The sequence below is a fragment of the Leucopleurus acutus genome (genome assembly GCF_964270905.1).
Source record: "Leucopleurus acutus genome assembly, chromosome: 1".
NCBI classification, from domain to species: domain Eukaryota; kingdom Metazoa; phylum Chordata; class Mammalia; order Artiodactyla; family Delphinidae; genus Leucopleurus; species Leucopleurus acutus.
The window spans coordinates 67,289,867-67,307,354 of record NC_139142.1 but is presented as its reverse complement, the minus strand read 5'-3'; the positions used below and the strand labels follow the sequence as shown (position 1 = coordinate 67,307,354).

General features: G+C 35.1%; 1 protein-coding gene across 1 annotated transcript in view; it reads left to right on the top strand.

Moving 5' to 3' along the window:
* G2E3 (G2/M-phase specific E3 ubiquitin protein ligase) overlaps window positions 1-17,488 on the top strand; it is a 63,403-nt gene that overhangs the window by 40,085 nt on the left and 5,830 nt on the right. The window contains 5 exon segments of the mRNA XM_082854012.1: window positions 4,322-4,446; window positions 4,553-4,682; window positions 5,609-5,916; window positions 7,745-7,926; window positions 11,629-11,801. Coding sequence (XP_082710138.1) covers window positions 4,322-4,446; window positions 4,553-4,682; window positions 5,609-5,916; window positions 7,745-7,926; window positions 11,629-11,801 — 918 coding nt within the window.

Sequence of the window (17,488 nt, the reverse complement as noted above, 5' to 3'; positions counted from 1 at the left end):
CTTTCTGTTTTTGTGCCAGTACCATACTGTCATGATTACTGTAGCTTTGTAGTATAGACTGAAGTCAGGGAGCCTGATTCCTCCAGCTCCGTTTTTCGTTTTCAAGATTGCTTTGGCTATTTGGGGTCTTTTGTGTTTCCATACAAATTGTGAAATTTTTTGTTCTAGTTCTGTGAAAAATACCAGTGGTAGTTTAACAGGGATTGCATTGAATCTGTAGATTGCGGAGTAGAGTCATTTTCACAATGTTGATTCTTCCAGTCCAAGAACATGGTATATCTCTCCATCTATTTGTATCATCTTTAATTTCTTTCATCAGGGTCTTATAATTTTCTGCATACAGGTCTTTTGTCACCTTAGGGGGGTTTATTCCTAGATATTTTATTATTTTTGTTGCAATGGTAAATAGGAGTTTTTTCTTGATTTCACTTTCAGATTTTTCATCATTAGCGTATAGGAATGCCATAGATTTCTGTGCATTGATTTTGTATCCTGCTACTTTACCAAATTCATTGATTAGCTCTAGTAGTTTTCTGGTAGCATCTGTAGGATTCTCTATGTATAGTATCATGTCATCTGCAAACTGTGACAGCTTTACTTCTTCTTTTCCGATTTGGATTCCTTTTTTCTCCTTTTCTTCTCTGATTTCTGTGGCTAAAACTTCCAAAACTATGTTGAATAAGAGTGGTGAGAGTGGGCAACCTTGTCTTGTTCCTGATCTTAGTGGAAATGGTTTCAGATTTTCACCATTGAGGAAGATGTTGGCTGTGGGTTTGTCATATATGGCCTTTATTATGTTGAGGAAAGTTCCCTCTATGCCTACTTTCTGCAGGGTTTTTATCATAAATGGGTGTTGAATTTTGTCGAAAGCTTTCTCTGCATCTATTGATATGATCATATGTTTTTTCTCCTTCAATTTGTTAATATGGTTTATCACATTGATTGTTTTGCGTATATTGAAGAATCCTTGCATTCCTGGAATAAACCCCACTTGATCATGGTGTATGATCCTTTTAATGTGCTGTTGGATTCTGTCTGCTAGTATTTTGTTGAGGATTTTTGCATCTATGTTCATCAGTGATATTGGCCTGTAGTTTTCTTTCTTAGTGACATCTTTGTCTGGTTTTGGTATCAGGGTGATGGTGGCCTCGTAGAATGAGTTTGGGAGTGTTCCTCCCTCTGCTATATTTTGGAAGAGTTTGAGAAGGATAGGTGTTAGCTCTTCTCTAAATGTTTGATAGAATTCGCCTGTGAAGCCATCTGGTCCTGAGCTTTTGTTTGTTGGAAGATTTTTAATCACAATTTCAATTTCAGTGCTTGTGATTGGTCTGTTAATATTTTCTATTTCTTCCTGTTTTAGTCTTGGCAGGTTGTGCATTTCTAAGAATTTGTCCATTTCTTCCAGGTTGTCTGTTTTATTGGCATAGAGTTGCTTCTAGTAATCTCTCATGATCTTTTGTATTTCTACTGGTGTCCTTTTTTAAACCTTCAGCTTGAGAAAGTAGGTTTTCTATTTAGTGAAATGTACTTTTGCTCTTAGGATGTTAGAAATTTTAACTTGAGATGAGGTATATTTATTAAATGCATATTTATATCTGTTTACAGAAATTATTGCAGTTGGCATAATTGGAACTTCTGTGGTGTGTTTTCCTGAGGCTCTGTTTTCTAGATCTCTACTGTGGTAGCCAGTAACCACAGGTGGCTATTGAGCACTTGAAATGTGGCTATTCCAAATTGAGAGGTGTCGTACGTGTAAAATACACACCGAAGACTTATATGTATCTTAGTTTACTAGGACTGCCATAACAAAATACCACAAACCAGGTGGCTTAAACAACAGAAATTTTTCTTCTCAGAAACCTAGAGGCCAGACGTCCAAGATAAAGGCATTGGCAGGTTTGATTTCTCTTGAAGCCTCTCTTCTTGGCTTGCACATGGCTCCCTTCCAGCTGTGTCCTTCTGTCTGTGCCTTAATCTTTTTTTCTTATTAGGATACCAGTCATATTGGATTAGGACCCACGCATATGGCCTCAGTTTATCTTAATTATCGCTTTAAAGGCCCTATCTCCAACTACAGTCACCTTGTGAAGTACTGGGTGTTAGGTCTTCAACATATGAATTCTGGGCGTGACAGAATTCAGCCCATAACAGTAAGAAAAAAAGACCTTAAAATATCTTGTTAATAATTTTTTAAATTGATTACCTGCCAAACAAAATGACTATATTTTGGAAATACTCAAATTTATTTCACCTGTTCCTTTTACCTTTTAAAATCTGGTTACTAGGAAAGTTTAAATTACGTAAATGATTTACATTATATTTCTATTGGATGACACTGTTCTAGAGGTTAAGAAACTAGGTTAATCTATCAGCGTTTGTTTTGGATCACTATAAGAAGGATTTGGCATTTGAAATTTATTGATTACTCATTTGTAATATCCGTAGATGTTGACTATAATGTTAACAATCGTTTTTTGCCTTCTCTGTACTCTATACTGTGTGGGGTATTAGAAATCAAGAGTATCTTTATTTTTTAAGATGCAGGATAAAAAGTAACAAATCTAATTTTGTTGAAATTTTGATAAATTTTTATCCCTGTTATGTAGTCTTAATTAATATGACAAACTTAAAGTGCTGAGCAGAATATTGGGAGCCTTATCTCTTATGGAAAGTGATTTGGCTAGGTGAGCTACAACTTATTTTGGAAGACTCAGCTGAAGTCTTGCAAGCTTTGGAAAGTTTCCCCTAAGAAGCTCTTACTATTCCTGATTCCCTGTTCTGGGCTGGATTTTCCCTTCATTGTGCTTGTTACAATAGAGTTGACAATATTTAAATTTGTCTTTGCCATTAGACTAAAGATTCATTAAGGGTGGAGGTCTCATTGAAGATGTCAAGTAATGTGTATTCTTGCCTAAGTTACTTGATCTGGTGACCCTGATTATTCATCTGTAAATACTAATAATACCCTGCTCAAGGGTTGTGCTGAGGTAGAGATGAAATTAATGTATATAAAGTGCTTTGTAGACAGTAAAGCACTTTACAGTTCTAAGAAGCAATATATTCATTAATAATGATATTTTCTAAATTCATTTTAGGCTATTTTGATTAACTAATATACATATTCCTTGTATACCTCTGGTCACCTAATCATTTGCTACCAAACTCCCTTTTCTTTTTGACAGCTACTTTGCCTTTTCTCCCAGGACACAGAATCCTGCTATCTGAATGCTTTCTTTGCAGTTTCACTCCCTCTCATCCTAGTGATAGGAAGGTAATTTGCTGAAAGGCAGCATGGTGGAGTGGTTAGGAGCATGGGTCTGAAGCCAGGTAAACTGGATTGGAAGCCCCACTCTGAGACTTACTAACAGTGTGAACTTGTTTGGGCAAGCAATTTACCCCTCTATGCTTTGGTTTCCTCTTCTTCAAAATGGAGGTAACTGGTTTTTCCAACCTTCTGAAATTTTTCCAACCTTCTGAAACTTTACATGTAAAGAGTGAGAACTGGGCCTGGTGTATAAGCACTCGTTAGCTGTCATCTTTCTTCCTCTTCATCATCAGTTGGCAGAACTATCTGGGGAAGAGAGGGAGACACAGAGAGGACATACCACTACACACCCATGTCCACACAGAGGGAGATTCGCCCACACCTACAAGAGGTGAAGTTACGCAGCTAAGTCTCTTATCACCCACATATCCACACACTCAGGGAGTATATCCATTTCTGTACAGACGGACGTATTCATAACCAAACAAAGAGGAGGCTGCACGCTATAACCCACACCCGTACAGAAAATGTGAATGCTGACTGGTACATGTCACACAACACAGTGGGGAAACATTGGGAGTGGGGGATTGAGGGGAAAAGATGAGAGAGAATATGAATGCGGATCAGGTAGTAAGTCTGGATCCTGTTGAGCTGCACAGTACTTGGGGTGTCTGAGCAAGCTTATTATAGGAAATAATTCCTCACCTTGAATGGGAAAGATAGTATTTTAGGTAAGATAATGTATTTACTGAATGCTTCTTCCATATCAGACATACTTTGGGTATATGTGCATGTACATGCTGATATTTAGTTTAGTATTTTAAGATAGAGAATGTTTAAAGGAGGAAGTTACAAACATAATAAATGAAATGGGGGGGGAAACAACTTTAGGAAAAAGTAATGCAGTATCAAAGCAGATAATTTATTTTCCTTCCTTGAGTAAAAGGGTTGGCTGTGTGTGTGAGGTGGACAGTGAGGTGTGCAGTGGTGCTGATGGTCGGAATTAGACTAAGTTAATACCACATGGAAATAATCTGCTTCTCTTTATGTCCTCAGCAAATGGGAAATAAAGCGCTGTCAGTGTTGTGGTTCTCGCGGAACACATCTAGCCTGTTCCTCACTACAATCATGGGAACAAAATTGGGAATGTTTGGAATGTAGAGGTATTCTTTACAATTCAGGTAATATTTTGTGATTTTGAATAAAGATGTTTTTATTTAAATGTATATTATTCAAAAGTTTCTACCTATATTCCTATTATACTAACATTGGGTTTTAAATCTGTAGGCGATTTCCAAAAAGCCAAAAAACACACATTACCCAACACTAATGTGGGAATAACTGATTGTTTGTTGGAGGAATCTTCACCTAAATTACCCAGACAGTCTCCTGGAGCCCAGCGTGAAGACCTGCTGAGGTGTGTATTTTGGAGAAAAATATAAAACTCTGTTTTGAGAAAATTAGAACGGGAAGTAGCTATATACATTTAGAGTATTAGCTGTTCTCAGAGTAGTTTGGAAGGGTATTTTTCAAACTGCAGTCCCTAATTTGATGTAGAAAGAGGATCCTTGGACATTGCCCCTAACAGGATTATTTTGAGTACATTAATTCCAATTACAGATGGAGAAACTGAGGCAGGGAATAATTGAGTTAGTCCAGATAATTGTCTGGAGGTCTTGTTAGGGCACTGGTTGCCTGGCCTCATGCTCAGAGGTTCTGATTCTGTTTATCTGCTGCGGGGCTTAAGAAGCTGCGTTTCTAACAAGTTTCCAGGTGCGGCAGCTGCTGCTGTTGCTGGTCTGGGGCCACACTTTGAGAATTAATAGTGTAAACTGAAAAGTACTATTTAAAGGAGTGTGAATTCTGCTTAAAATATGTAATCTCTTAAAAATATAGTTCTCTCATACAGTGAGCAGAGATTACATTTGCTCTATCTTTAAAGGATCTAGTGAACATGAAATAAGATGCAGTTAAAAGCAGAAACTAACACACCATTGTAAAGCAATTATACTCCAATAAAGATGTTAGAAAAAAAAAAAAGATGCAGTTAAGCAAGTATGTCCAGGGAGGTAAGAGTTTGAGCTTTTGACTCTTACACCTAAATCCAGTGAATTGTATAACATTAGATGATTTTAATTTGGTAAAAGATTGGTTAGAGGGAATCAAGAATTTAGAACTAAGGTTATCAAATAACTTTTTTGTTCCACTGGCGGCCATTGTTTGCTTTTGGGTGGGAGTTGGGGAAGAACTTCTTTCTATTCTTTTTTATTTGGCTGTGTAACTGCTGTGACACATAAAGTACTTTAGAGTACTTACCTCTATGTTTAAATTCATGTTTTATAGGCAAGGCAGCAAATTTAGAAGAGATATTTCAACTCTAATAATAGAGCTAGGATTCCAAATTAAAAAAAAAGCTAAAAGATTATTTATCAACAAAGCCAATATCTGGAATAGTGCCTTAGATGGATTCAGAAATCACAACTTTAATCCTTCATATACAATTGAAATAGCATATGTTAATGAAAATGATCATTTTGGAAAAGAGCAGCCTGGATCAAAACAAGAATTCCTAAGTCTCTTAATGCAGCAACTTGAGAACTCACCATTGTTTGAAGGGTCCTTGTCAAAGAACTTGTCTCTCAATTCTCAAGGTAACTATTTTCTTTATTATTGTACATACTGAATATACCATGTATTAAGAAAGAGATAGCAGGTTAGAATTGATACTCAATACCTGTCAAAATGTATAATCACTTCGTTACTAAAATAATGATAGAATCACAGAAAAGGGGGGAAGTGATGTTTTTTAAAATAAATTTTGTAGTGAAACATTTTTTATTTTAGAATATCCTTAATTTCTTTATAGCAAAATCCTACTTAAAGTGATTCTGTAATTAAGTATAACTTCTTAAAAATGTACTTAATTTTAATTCATTTGAATAGAGTGGCCAAATTGGATGAAAGAGTTTTTGAGCTCTTCTTGTTCATATATTTGAAATTTGCAGTTGGCATGTTTCTTCACAACCTAGGATTTTTATAACATAATTTTTTGGTTCACATATAACAGATTTTTAGCATACTTTTGCTTTCAAGAGTTTTTTTTATTTATTTAACAGAATTATATATATGATACTTTTCTGTCTTTACTTCTGGTAAGGAATTAATGTGATTAAAACAGGCATCTCAAAACACTGGTTAATTCTAGCATTCTTTTTTTAGGAGCTTTTATAACTGCTTTTGCTGTAATAGGAATTTGAGAGAGAGTGAGAAGACATATCATCCCATTTGACTTCCTTCTATGTTTTCTTTAGAACTTCCTCATCATTGCCTGAAGTACCATTGAAATAATTGAGAAACTACCAAGGATCATTAGTACTATGTATAGTACACACAGTTTAATTCTACACTCCCTTTAAAAAAAAACAAAAACGCTCCAAGTAATCAGTATGTTATTAATTCATGGCAGTTTTGGTACAGTGGAGAGAGTACATGGAATTTAAGTCACAAAATCTGAGTTCAGTTTGTACACATCTACTTCAGTAGCTTTATTTCCCTAGATTAATTGCATAGCCCCTCTGGATCTCAGTTTCTTCATCTGTAAGATGTGACTACTAATATGTAGTATATAAGGTTATTGTTGAGGAGATTTTATTATTATTTCAGGTATTGTTAATGTTACTTATTAATGAATTACTTTTAATTTTTAGAAAAAATAAAGGAAAATTTACATAATATCTTTTTGAGTTATCGAAGTAGCTAAAACATTTTTAATGACACGTTGAAAAATATTGTGATGATATGGTAAGATAGCATATAGTGTTGAGAGTTAATTTGTACCATTTTGTATATCAACAACCTTAAAATTGTTCATATCCTTTGAACCACTAATACCGTATGTAGGAATCTATCCTAATAATCAAAGATATATAAACAAGAATGTGTAAATAGATGTTGACTGTAACATTGTGTCTCATGTAGTTGAAACTGGGCTAGCCAGTAATAAGGGGGTGGTTTACATTGCAGCACATCTGTAAATTAGTTTGAATGCATTCATTAACTGTATATTTGAATAATTTCAAGTAATATTTTAAAAATTTATAATACAGTAAGTGGAAAAAGACAGAAGTCAAGCTATTTATGTATATATTTATATGCACATGAGACATATTATAAATACACCAAAGTGTGTACACTGGTTATTATGGTGGTAGGATTATAGATGATTTTATAAAAAGACTTTCTGTATTTACATATTTTTCTATAATAGATTGTTACTTTGAATTCAGAAAAAAAATTTGTAAAATTGTATATTTTGGTTGAAATTTATATTTTATACATTATTATACCTTCTATGAATTAGGTTATTTTACATTTGTCTAAAGCTTGGATTTTAAAATTTATTATATATGTATTAATTACATATTATGGTTATATAATAATAAAAGAAGTGTATTTGATATATTTTATCTGTATTTACAGCTCTGAAAGAGAATCTTTACTATGAAGCTGGCAAAATGCTTGCCATTTCTTTGGTTCATGGTGGTCCTTCACCTGGTTTCTTTTCTAAAACCTTATTTAACTGCCTTGTTTATGGACCAGAAAGTACCCAACCAATTTTAGACGATGTCTCAGACTTTGATGTGGCACAGATTATAATCAGGGTAAGAAATGTACCTGTTTGTTCAGATGTAGACTATGTTCTAGGTGTATTTGAATATAAATGATGGATCTGCAATAGAATAATACTCTTTGTGGAGTAGTTAAGGGGTGTCATTATTTTTGTTTACCAACAAAGTTAACAACCATTTAATAGACAGATGTAAAGGGCAGGCAGCTAGATATCAAAGTGCCATGTTTAATGTTGATAAAACCAGTTGGATAATGTGACTTAGATCTGTGGTCAGAATGGCTTGCTAACACTCCTCAGAACTAGGTGGATTTATCTGCCCTGCCAGGGACAACATAAGGCAGGTTCCTTGTTGCATGCTCAAGAGCAAATGAAAGTGCACTTTCCTATCGTCAGGTGGAGCTGAAGAAAGGATGGTTACCAGCAGAAAATTTATCCTTCCTCCTACAGGGAGATATGAGTGATGGGTGGAGAGAAAGACCAGGCTGAATTTCTTCTCTGTGGAAACAGTTGGGGAGACTCAGTGTTCCTCTCCTCAAAATAGTTACCATGGGCTTCCCTGGTGGCGCAGTGGTTGAGAGTCCGCCTGCCGATGCAGGGGACACGGGTTCGTGCCCCGGGTCCGGGAAGATCCCACATGCCGCAGAGCGGCTGGGCCCGTGAGCCGTGGCCGCTGAGCCTGCGCGTCCGGAGTCTGTGCTCCGCAATGGGAGAGGCCACAACAGTGAGAGGCCCGCGTACCGCAAAAAAAAAAAAAAAGTTACCATTTATTAAGCCCTGTACTACACATGTTATCCGTACAAACTCAGTTTTCTTATCATAAGTAACATTGCCCAAGTGTTACTGATTTAGAAAGTAATGAAACAGTTGAGACAATGAAATCCAATTCAATTTTTCTTCCCTTAACTTGTCCCATACTTAAGCCTACTCTATTCATTGTCTCAGTTAATAGGCAGTATAGTTTAATGGTTAAAAACAAATGCTCAGAAGTCAGATTTTAGTTTGAAATAACTGATATAAGCTATGTGACCTTGGGCATGTTGGGTTAATCTTGTTAAACCTCAAGTTTCTAAACCAGAAAGTAAGAAACCTGGAAATGTGTATTTTGCCCAAGACTCCTCATTCTAAAATGGTATTTTAAACTGACCCTTTAACCCTTCAATTTATTTTTTCTTTTCTCCTCTTTATGAGAAAAAATGTACTTTAACTTCATTGTTTCCACTTCCTTTTTCCTACTCATTTAACTTACAGTCAGACTTCTGTTCCCACCACTACTCTTCTGAGTTAGCTAGTTCATTGCTGATATGCAGGGATCTAAATCTCCACATGCAAAGGCCTTTCTTTTCTAATTCCTCATCTCCTCTGACTTCTGGACCACCACTGTATTTGAATTCATCTCTATTGTTTTCTTTAATATCTACTCCCTCCTACTTTTGACTATTACTGTCTTTTTTAATGCTTCTTCTTCCTACCCCTAAAACTTAGGTAATTTTCAGTATTGTCTTAACAGTCCTCCTTCTGTACTATTTGGAAAGAGTCTCCTCATCTATAACCTTTCTGATGATTTCCAGACCTGTATTTTTGAGCCCCTAGATGTTTATATCCAGGTAAGATCTGGGTCTTCCTACCAAATTGAGCACAGCATGTTTAGGACAGAAATAATTTTTTTCCCAGAATTTGGTTTTTTGCCTGATTTTCCTTTTCGTTTCAAGAGATTTCTTATTTCCAAGTTATTCTGGAGACAGGGTTGTTTTCATTCTTCCATGCTCCATTTATCAGTTTGTGTCAAGTCATCTGTCTCTAACAGTGGCCTTTCCTTCTTATTTCTAGTATGCTTACTATACCAAACTCGGGTTATATCTAAGTTTAAACAATTAAGATACTATTCTAATCATCTTCTTCAGGATGATTCTTTCACAAGTACAGGTTTGACCACATTGCTTTCTTCCTCAGGAATCCTAATGGATTCTCATTGCCTGTTGAATGGAGTTCGAGTTCTTCATTAGGGCACTTGGAGCTCTCCTCATGGCTTTACTAACTCCAGACTCCTAGCCAGTGTTCCTTCACTGATTTAGTCAACAGATACCTATATCTACAAGGTGCTATGTACGCCATATGGTTTTTTGTTTGTTTTTATTATTTATTTGGTTCTGCCAGGTCTTAGTTGTGGCAGGTGGGCTCCTTAGTTGCAGCTGGTGGGCTCCTTAGTTGTGGCATGTGAACTCTTAGTTGCGACATGCATGTGGGATCTAGTTCCCTGACCAGGGATCGAACCCGGACCCCCTGCACTGGGAACGCGGAATCTTAACTACTGTGCCACCAGGGAAGTCCCTGTATCCCATACTGTTTTATCACTGAAGATAAAGTAGTGAACCAAACAAAGCCCCTGCCTTCTTGGAATTTACATATTAGAGGAACGACAAGATAAATAAATATATAATATACTGTCATGTAGTAAAATATATTATAAAAATAGAACAGAATAAGAGGAAGGATATTTTTTCCAAGATAATGCTTGGGGTATAGTAAGTTAAAGCATAGGCTAAGCTTCTGTAACAAAGAGACCCAAAAGACAATGGCTCAAAAAAGGCAGATATTTATTTTTTTCTAAACTCTAGATTTTAGAGTAGGAGTTGGCAAACTATAGCTGTAGGCCAAATCTTGCCTGCTGCCTTTTTAAAGTTTTATTGGAACACAAACACACCCATTTGTTATGTGTCTGTGACTGCTTTTACACTACAGTGGTGGAGTTTAGTAGTTGTGACAAGCACCATATGGCCCACAAAGCATAAAATGCTATCTGGCCTTTACAGAAATGGCTCCTGTTTTAAGGTACAATTGTGATACACCAAGTCACCCAGAGAATTGGATTCCTTCCTCTTGTTGTGTAATCATTTAGGATATTGTCTTCATAGCTGAAGCTTGCTGTACAGGGAGAAAGTGGAAGTAGACTGCAGGGAAATTTGACACATTTTCACTCATGTCCCATTGGACAGCTCTTAGTCACATAAGGCCACACTAGCTTTAAGGTAAGTTTGGCTATATGCCTAGCTAAAACTTAGGGTGATGGGTTTGGGAGGATGAGAACATATACGCAACTATTAGAGTGTGAAGGTAGTTTGAACAAGGTAGTCAGGAAAAACTTCTGAGGTCACAGGAGAGATCTGAAATAAATAAGGGAATCATGTAAATACCTGGAAGAAGAGTTTTTTGGAAGAAAGAAATAGCAAGGAGATTTTCCATTCAAATGGACTTTGCCTCCTAATTTTATCTTTCTCCCTCTGTAACTTTGTTCAAGAGCTAACTTATGTGAAAGTGTCTGGCACATAAATGGTTAAGTATATCTTTGTTTATGTTGTTCCCTCAAATACTCTTGAGTGTATCCATTTTTTTAAATCTCAGCTATTCTTTCTTCCATGAAATCTCTGCAGGTCCTCTTTCTTGCCTCTCTAGTGCTATGTAACTGTTCTATATCAGTTACCACCTTTTATGGAAGTAATTTCCTATATTAAAGTGGCATTATAGTCTAGATTTCTTAAAACCTAGGTTTTGGCAGAAATATACAGTATTTATTAAACTGGATTATCAGACATTTATTCTAGGAAAATAATTCTTAGTATACTTTCACTTCACCCAGGTGTACTCAAGAATTGAGTATAAAGTAATGTGTCATTTGAAATATAAATATCTTTCACAAGTAAATGAGTAAACTGGGTTATTTTCTTCTTCATTACAGATAAATACTGCAGCAACTGTGGCTGACTTAAACTCTTTACTAAATGAATATTATAACTACCTAGAGCTTATTGGATGCCTAAGACTTATAACATCATTAAGTGATAAATATAGGTTGGCAAAAGACATACTTGTTTATCATGTAATTAAGAGAGTCCAAGCACCTTTTGAAAGGTAAGTTGTTCATATGTTAAGGATTCTCTCAAATTACATGTTTAAAGTGGTTAATTGTCTTACAATGTGAGATATATTTGATAAAATGTAAATGCTATTTTAAACTAATGCTTTCAAACTAACCTCTTAAGGATGAATACTGTTCTTACATTCTACACAGAATTGCTTAAATGTGTACTGTTTAGGTAGGAAAAGTAATCGTTATCTCAATTTATAATTAATTTTTCTAAATAAAAATTATTTTTATGTTCTCACACGCTGCTGTTCTTTTAATAGTGGGAAACCTAAAATATATATGAAAGTAGGCAGAGTGATACACCATGTAATCACCACCCAGATCTAACAGTTATCAACCAACCAGTGGCCAGTCTCGTTTAGCTAGCCTTCCCTTGTTACTGACTCCAGTTTTATTTTCAAGCAAATTTTAAAATTTCAGTATCATTAATCTATGTATTTAATGTATTCAAAACTGTTATAGTTGGCTATCCTTAATGAAGTTAAGATTGTCTCATCTTTAACCAGTATAAACCTCTTTATGTTGTTTCTTTTGAGTTCTTTTGATGTTGACCCTTAATGGTCTTTGATAGCCTTCTTGCTATATGGTATGACAAGGTGTTCCATGCTCCTTTTGTACATTCTGGCCTAATGAGCTTTGTTTCTTTGAATGGGAAATGGATTGCAAATCCACAATCTGGATGCTAGGGATGCTTGTTTTTGCCACGTTGGTCATAGTTTCTAGGCCTTTTCAGTGGACTAAAAGAAGAAATATAGGGGTTTTTTGTTGGGTTTTTTTTTTGATTTTTTTAAGATAAAATACATCATAGGTTTCTACTGATACTTCAGATTCACTACTACAAGATTTTTGACTTTTCCTTTGTCCCATGTTCATAATCCCAGTTCTCAAAGACATTGATGAATTAGAGCATGAAGTAATTCCTTGATTTAATCCACATTTAGTAAATAATAGTCACAGAATGATAATGCCAACATTATCATCAGTAACATAACATTATTGAAAATAGGTTAAACTTGTTTTTCTATTTCTTTTTGTTCTAGGGCTATGCAGTCAAATTACTGTGTTTTAAAGTCATTTGGCATAGTTATTTTCTTTGTTGTTATATTACTAACTGGGTATACATTTTATTTTCATTTTTTATCTTATTTTTTCTTTTTATTGACTTTTATTAAAGTTTGATTTTATTTTAAAATTATATAAAATGTTTGCATGATTCCAAAGTCAAATCTATAATGACAGTACATTGAAAGGACTCAGCTCTGTCATACAAATTATATTAAGATAAGGATAGCTTTCATCCTTATCACACCTACCTTCCATCCCCTATGAAGTAATTATTTTAGTGGCTTTTACTATTTATCCTTCGATTATTTTTTTTAACTGATAGCAGATAAATATATGAGTATATGTGTGTGTGTATATTCATTTCTTTTATTAGATAAATAGTAACATACCATCCACCCTTTTTCCTCCTCATTTTTTACTTGACAGTATATGGTCCTCATTCCTTTTTTAGAGCTCTACAGAACTTAAGCACTCTTCCAAATTAAAATTTAATATGATATCATAAGCTTAAACAGTTGTAAAGGATATAATTTCCAATATATATATATTTTTAAAATAAATTTATTTATTTATTTATTTTTGGCTGCATTGGGTCCTCATTGCTGCACGCGGGCTTTCTCTGGCTGTGGCAAACGGGGGCTACTCTTCGTTGCAGTGTGCGGGCCTGTCATTGCGGTGGCTTCTTTTGTTGTGGAGCATGGGCTCTAGGCGCGCGGGCCTCAGCGGTTGCTGTGCACGGACTCGGCAGTTGTAGCTCGCGGGCTCTAGAACACAGGCTCAGCAGTTGTAGCACACAGGCCCAGCTACTCCACAGCAATGTGGGATCTTCCCAGACCAGGGCTCGAACCCATGTCCCCTGCATTGGCAGGTGGACTCTTAACCACTGAGCCACGAGGGAAGCCCTCCAATGTATTTTTAATACTGTAATTAAAGTAACACTGTTACATAACTGTTTAAAATGTATCCAGTGTCACTGACTATAAGACTCTTACATAGCAAAATTTTCTTACAGTTAGAATTACCATTCATAATTATGATTAATACATAGAATAATCCAAATATATTATAAATTTTGATAGTTATTTAAAAACTTATTTGAAATGTATCTCTTAATGACATAGATGTACAAAATATTTTTTTTCCCAAGGAATTCATATGTCTACAGATGGATTTTTTCTCATTGCTAAGTTAGATAATTCATTGCTGTTTGTTTATTTTGTGTGTGTGTGTGTGTGTGTGTTTATAGGTATGAGTAGTCTAGTTGTCAGGAAAGGCTTCCCAATCTGTATAAGTGGTGTTTAAATTAAACCCTGATTTATAAATAGGAGTTAGGCAGATCAAGATGAAGAGGGCAAGAGAAAAGAAGCTGAAGACTGATCCCTCCTTTTATGTGAAAGATAAATCATATAGCAAAAAACAATATTTTAAAGCTCAAGAGTCCTGTAGATGTCAGAAATAACAAGGAAATCAAAAGCCATAGTACCTCTTTATTCCTGCCCTGCAACTAGGTTCATCATGGGGTAGGAGGGCGAAGTTGGGGGGAAGTGAGAGTAGCATCAACATATATACACTACCAAATGTAAAATAATTGGCTGGTGGGAAGCTGCAGCATAGTACAGGGAGATTGGCTCAGTGCTTTGCGATGACCTAGAGGGGTGGGATAAGGAGGATGGGAGGGGGGCTCAAGAGGGAGAGGATATGGGGACATGTGTATGCACATGGCTGATTCACTTTGTTGTGTAACAGAAACTAACACAGTATTGTGAAGTAATTATGCTCCAGTAAAGATCTATTAAAAACAAAAAAGCCATGGTACCCTAAATGTCATATGAAATCAGAACCCTCAGTTTGCCCCAAACTTGGGTTTGGCATTCTGAATGGACCCCAATCTGAACCAAAGACATTAACAAAGTAATTGGTCTTAGGATTCATAGTACTTACAGAGTGCCAGGCAAAAGCAAATACGTAACAGTGTTTAGGGAAATTTCTACAGCCTGAGCCTGATGGGAATGCTAAAGTTACATTGCTAAAGAAGAGGAGGTTCCAATAAAAGACAAAACACAACCATCCTACACAGCAAGTATTGGGAATAGCACATCAAGGATTTAAATAACAGGACAAACTGAGACATAAAAAGTTATTACAGTGATTTAAAAGAAAAAAAAAACCCAAACATAAAATGTGAAATGAATCAAATAGTGCTTCTAAGTTGAAAAATGATCATAGACTTCCAGTTGTGGATAACGTGGAATAGACACTCTTCTCTCTATCCTTCCTGATAAGCACAGTTAAAAACCCTGAACAGTGTTTATAAAACAAACTTAAGAAGACTTTTGAGAGGTAGAGAGATGAAAGCAGACCAGCTGGGTATCTCAGCAAGGACACAGCTGAGAGAAGTCTAGACATTCTTATTTGAAGGAAAACTAAACGATTTGTCACCAGCAGATCTACCCTAAAAGAATGCCTGTGGGAATTTTTTGAAATAGAAAGCAAATTATTAAAGGTAGAATCTTGTAACATCAGGAAGGAAGAAAGAATAATGAAAAGAATAAAAGCATGTCTCCTCTTGTGTCTACTAAATTATGTTTGATGGCTGAGGCAAAAATTATAACATTCTCTAATGTGGTTCATAATGTATATAAAAGAAATACTTAGGAAATTATAAACAGCAAAAGGCAAAGGGACATGAAGGGAAGTAATGTTTCTATACTTGAACTGATAAAATGTTGGCAGCAGTAAATTATTACATTTTTTTAAAAATCTGCACATAGAAATACACTCAAAACACTATAGATAAAAATGGAATCCAAAAAAATAAGCAACCAACAGAAAAACAAGGAAAATGAAACAGAAACAAAAATGATCATGGAAATGAAACTTGGTGGTTGTTAAATGCTAGGCCATTGAAGAGAAAAAGAGAGAAAAGGACTGAAACAAGAAATGTCATGAAAGTTAGAATAAGAGCACCCACACATATATTTGACAAAAGAGACAGAGGCTGGGCAATATTATAGAAAATGCTGCTTGAGAAGTTCTTCAGGTTCACAGGGCTTAACATGCTGAAGTGTAGTGTACTTTGTGATGAAATTGTGTTCTGAGCAAAAAGACATTATTGTAAAAATGAGCATCAATTATATTGGACGCCTTTTTTTCAGTGACATCAACGTTGAAAACAGACAGCCAAGATAGTAACTTCACAGAGCTAGTTACGTTATCATTCAAGAGAGAGGAGGAAATAAAGACATTTTGAGACAGGTTTACTTCTTTCCTGGAGAGATTAATAAAATACCTACTTAAGGAAGAAAGAAATTGAACCCAGAAGGAAAAAGTAAGATACAAGCACCAGGAGTAAGCAAAGAAATGAAAAAACCTGAATAAATAAAAACAAGCATTGGCCATTTAAAAGACAACTAAATTTTGGTAAGAAATGGTTAAAATAATTAAAATACTAGCTAAAGGTTCATCTGTAAGAAGAGAATGGACATTGTATTTATTGTTTTAAGGAACTTGTATTCTTGAGGTAGTAGTGGGGAAGCATTAATTACCTTAAGATTGTTAAGCCAAGTATGTATATTTTAAGGGAAAACTCTAAAATAACAGGAATAGAGTGTGTAACTTCCAAACCAGTTTGATGGGGGTGGGGATAGAAATAAAGAAAACATATTTAATCATATAGTGAACAGAAAAAGAGGGATGAAAACAAGCAAGGGAAAACACATGCTCAAAGAAAACATAAGATAGAAAACATATAGGTAATTATATTACATGTAAATAGCTTATATTCGTATTTAAAAAACAGAGGATCTTAAATTGCATTGCAAATAAATGACTTTAAAGCAAAAAAAGAGAGAAAGAAATTCTAATAATCTTTTTAAAAAGCCTTGTCCTTAAATGACCCTAATAGTGTTAAAAAGAACAAATTCTTTAGGATTCAGCAGTCTTGAATATATTTGTATCTAGCAACATGGCCTCAAAATTTACTAACAGTTCTGAGGACTGTTTATGAAAGGAAGCAAGGCAGGTAGAACATCAAAAAAAAAAATCTTGCTTTAGTGCACTCCACTAATAGATTAAAAGAGAAAAATCAAACAATCTTCATACAGTTATACATGCAAAAAAAGCAATTGGTACATTTAAGCATTTATACATAATTTTAAGCTAACAATTTGAAATATCCTTATAAAGATTAGCTAGTAAAGATTCAGCAAACATTATCCTTAATGAAGTGTGATAGACGTTCCTCTTAAGGCCATGACAAGCCTGGGATACATATAATTACCCCCTTCATTTCTACAATATGCTGGAGGTCCTAGTAGAGCAACAAGACTAAATGAATAAGTGAATGTTATTAAGGATTGGAAGAATTAAAATTATCATTGGTAGTCTAGATGACTGTCCAACTAAAATAATCTTAGAACTGCTTCTGTAAAGAGTGTAGCAAGGTTACAAGAGGTAAAGGACACTAACAGGGAGGTGTGCAAGTGAGAAGGAATGGTAACGAAAGAAATTTGTTAATTTTAGAGTAAACACTGATTGTACAAAAAATTAATGTTTACTTTGGGGATTTATGATACAAGGTGGAACAAAATGTTTAAGTAGCATAGGA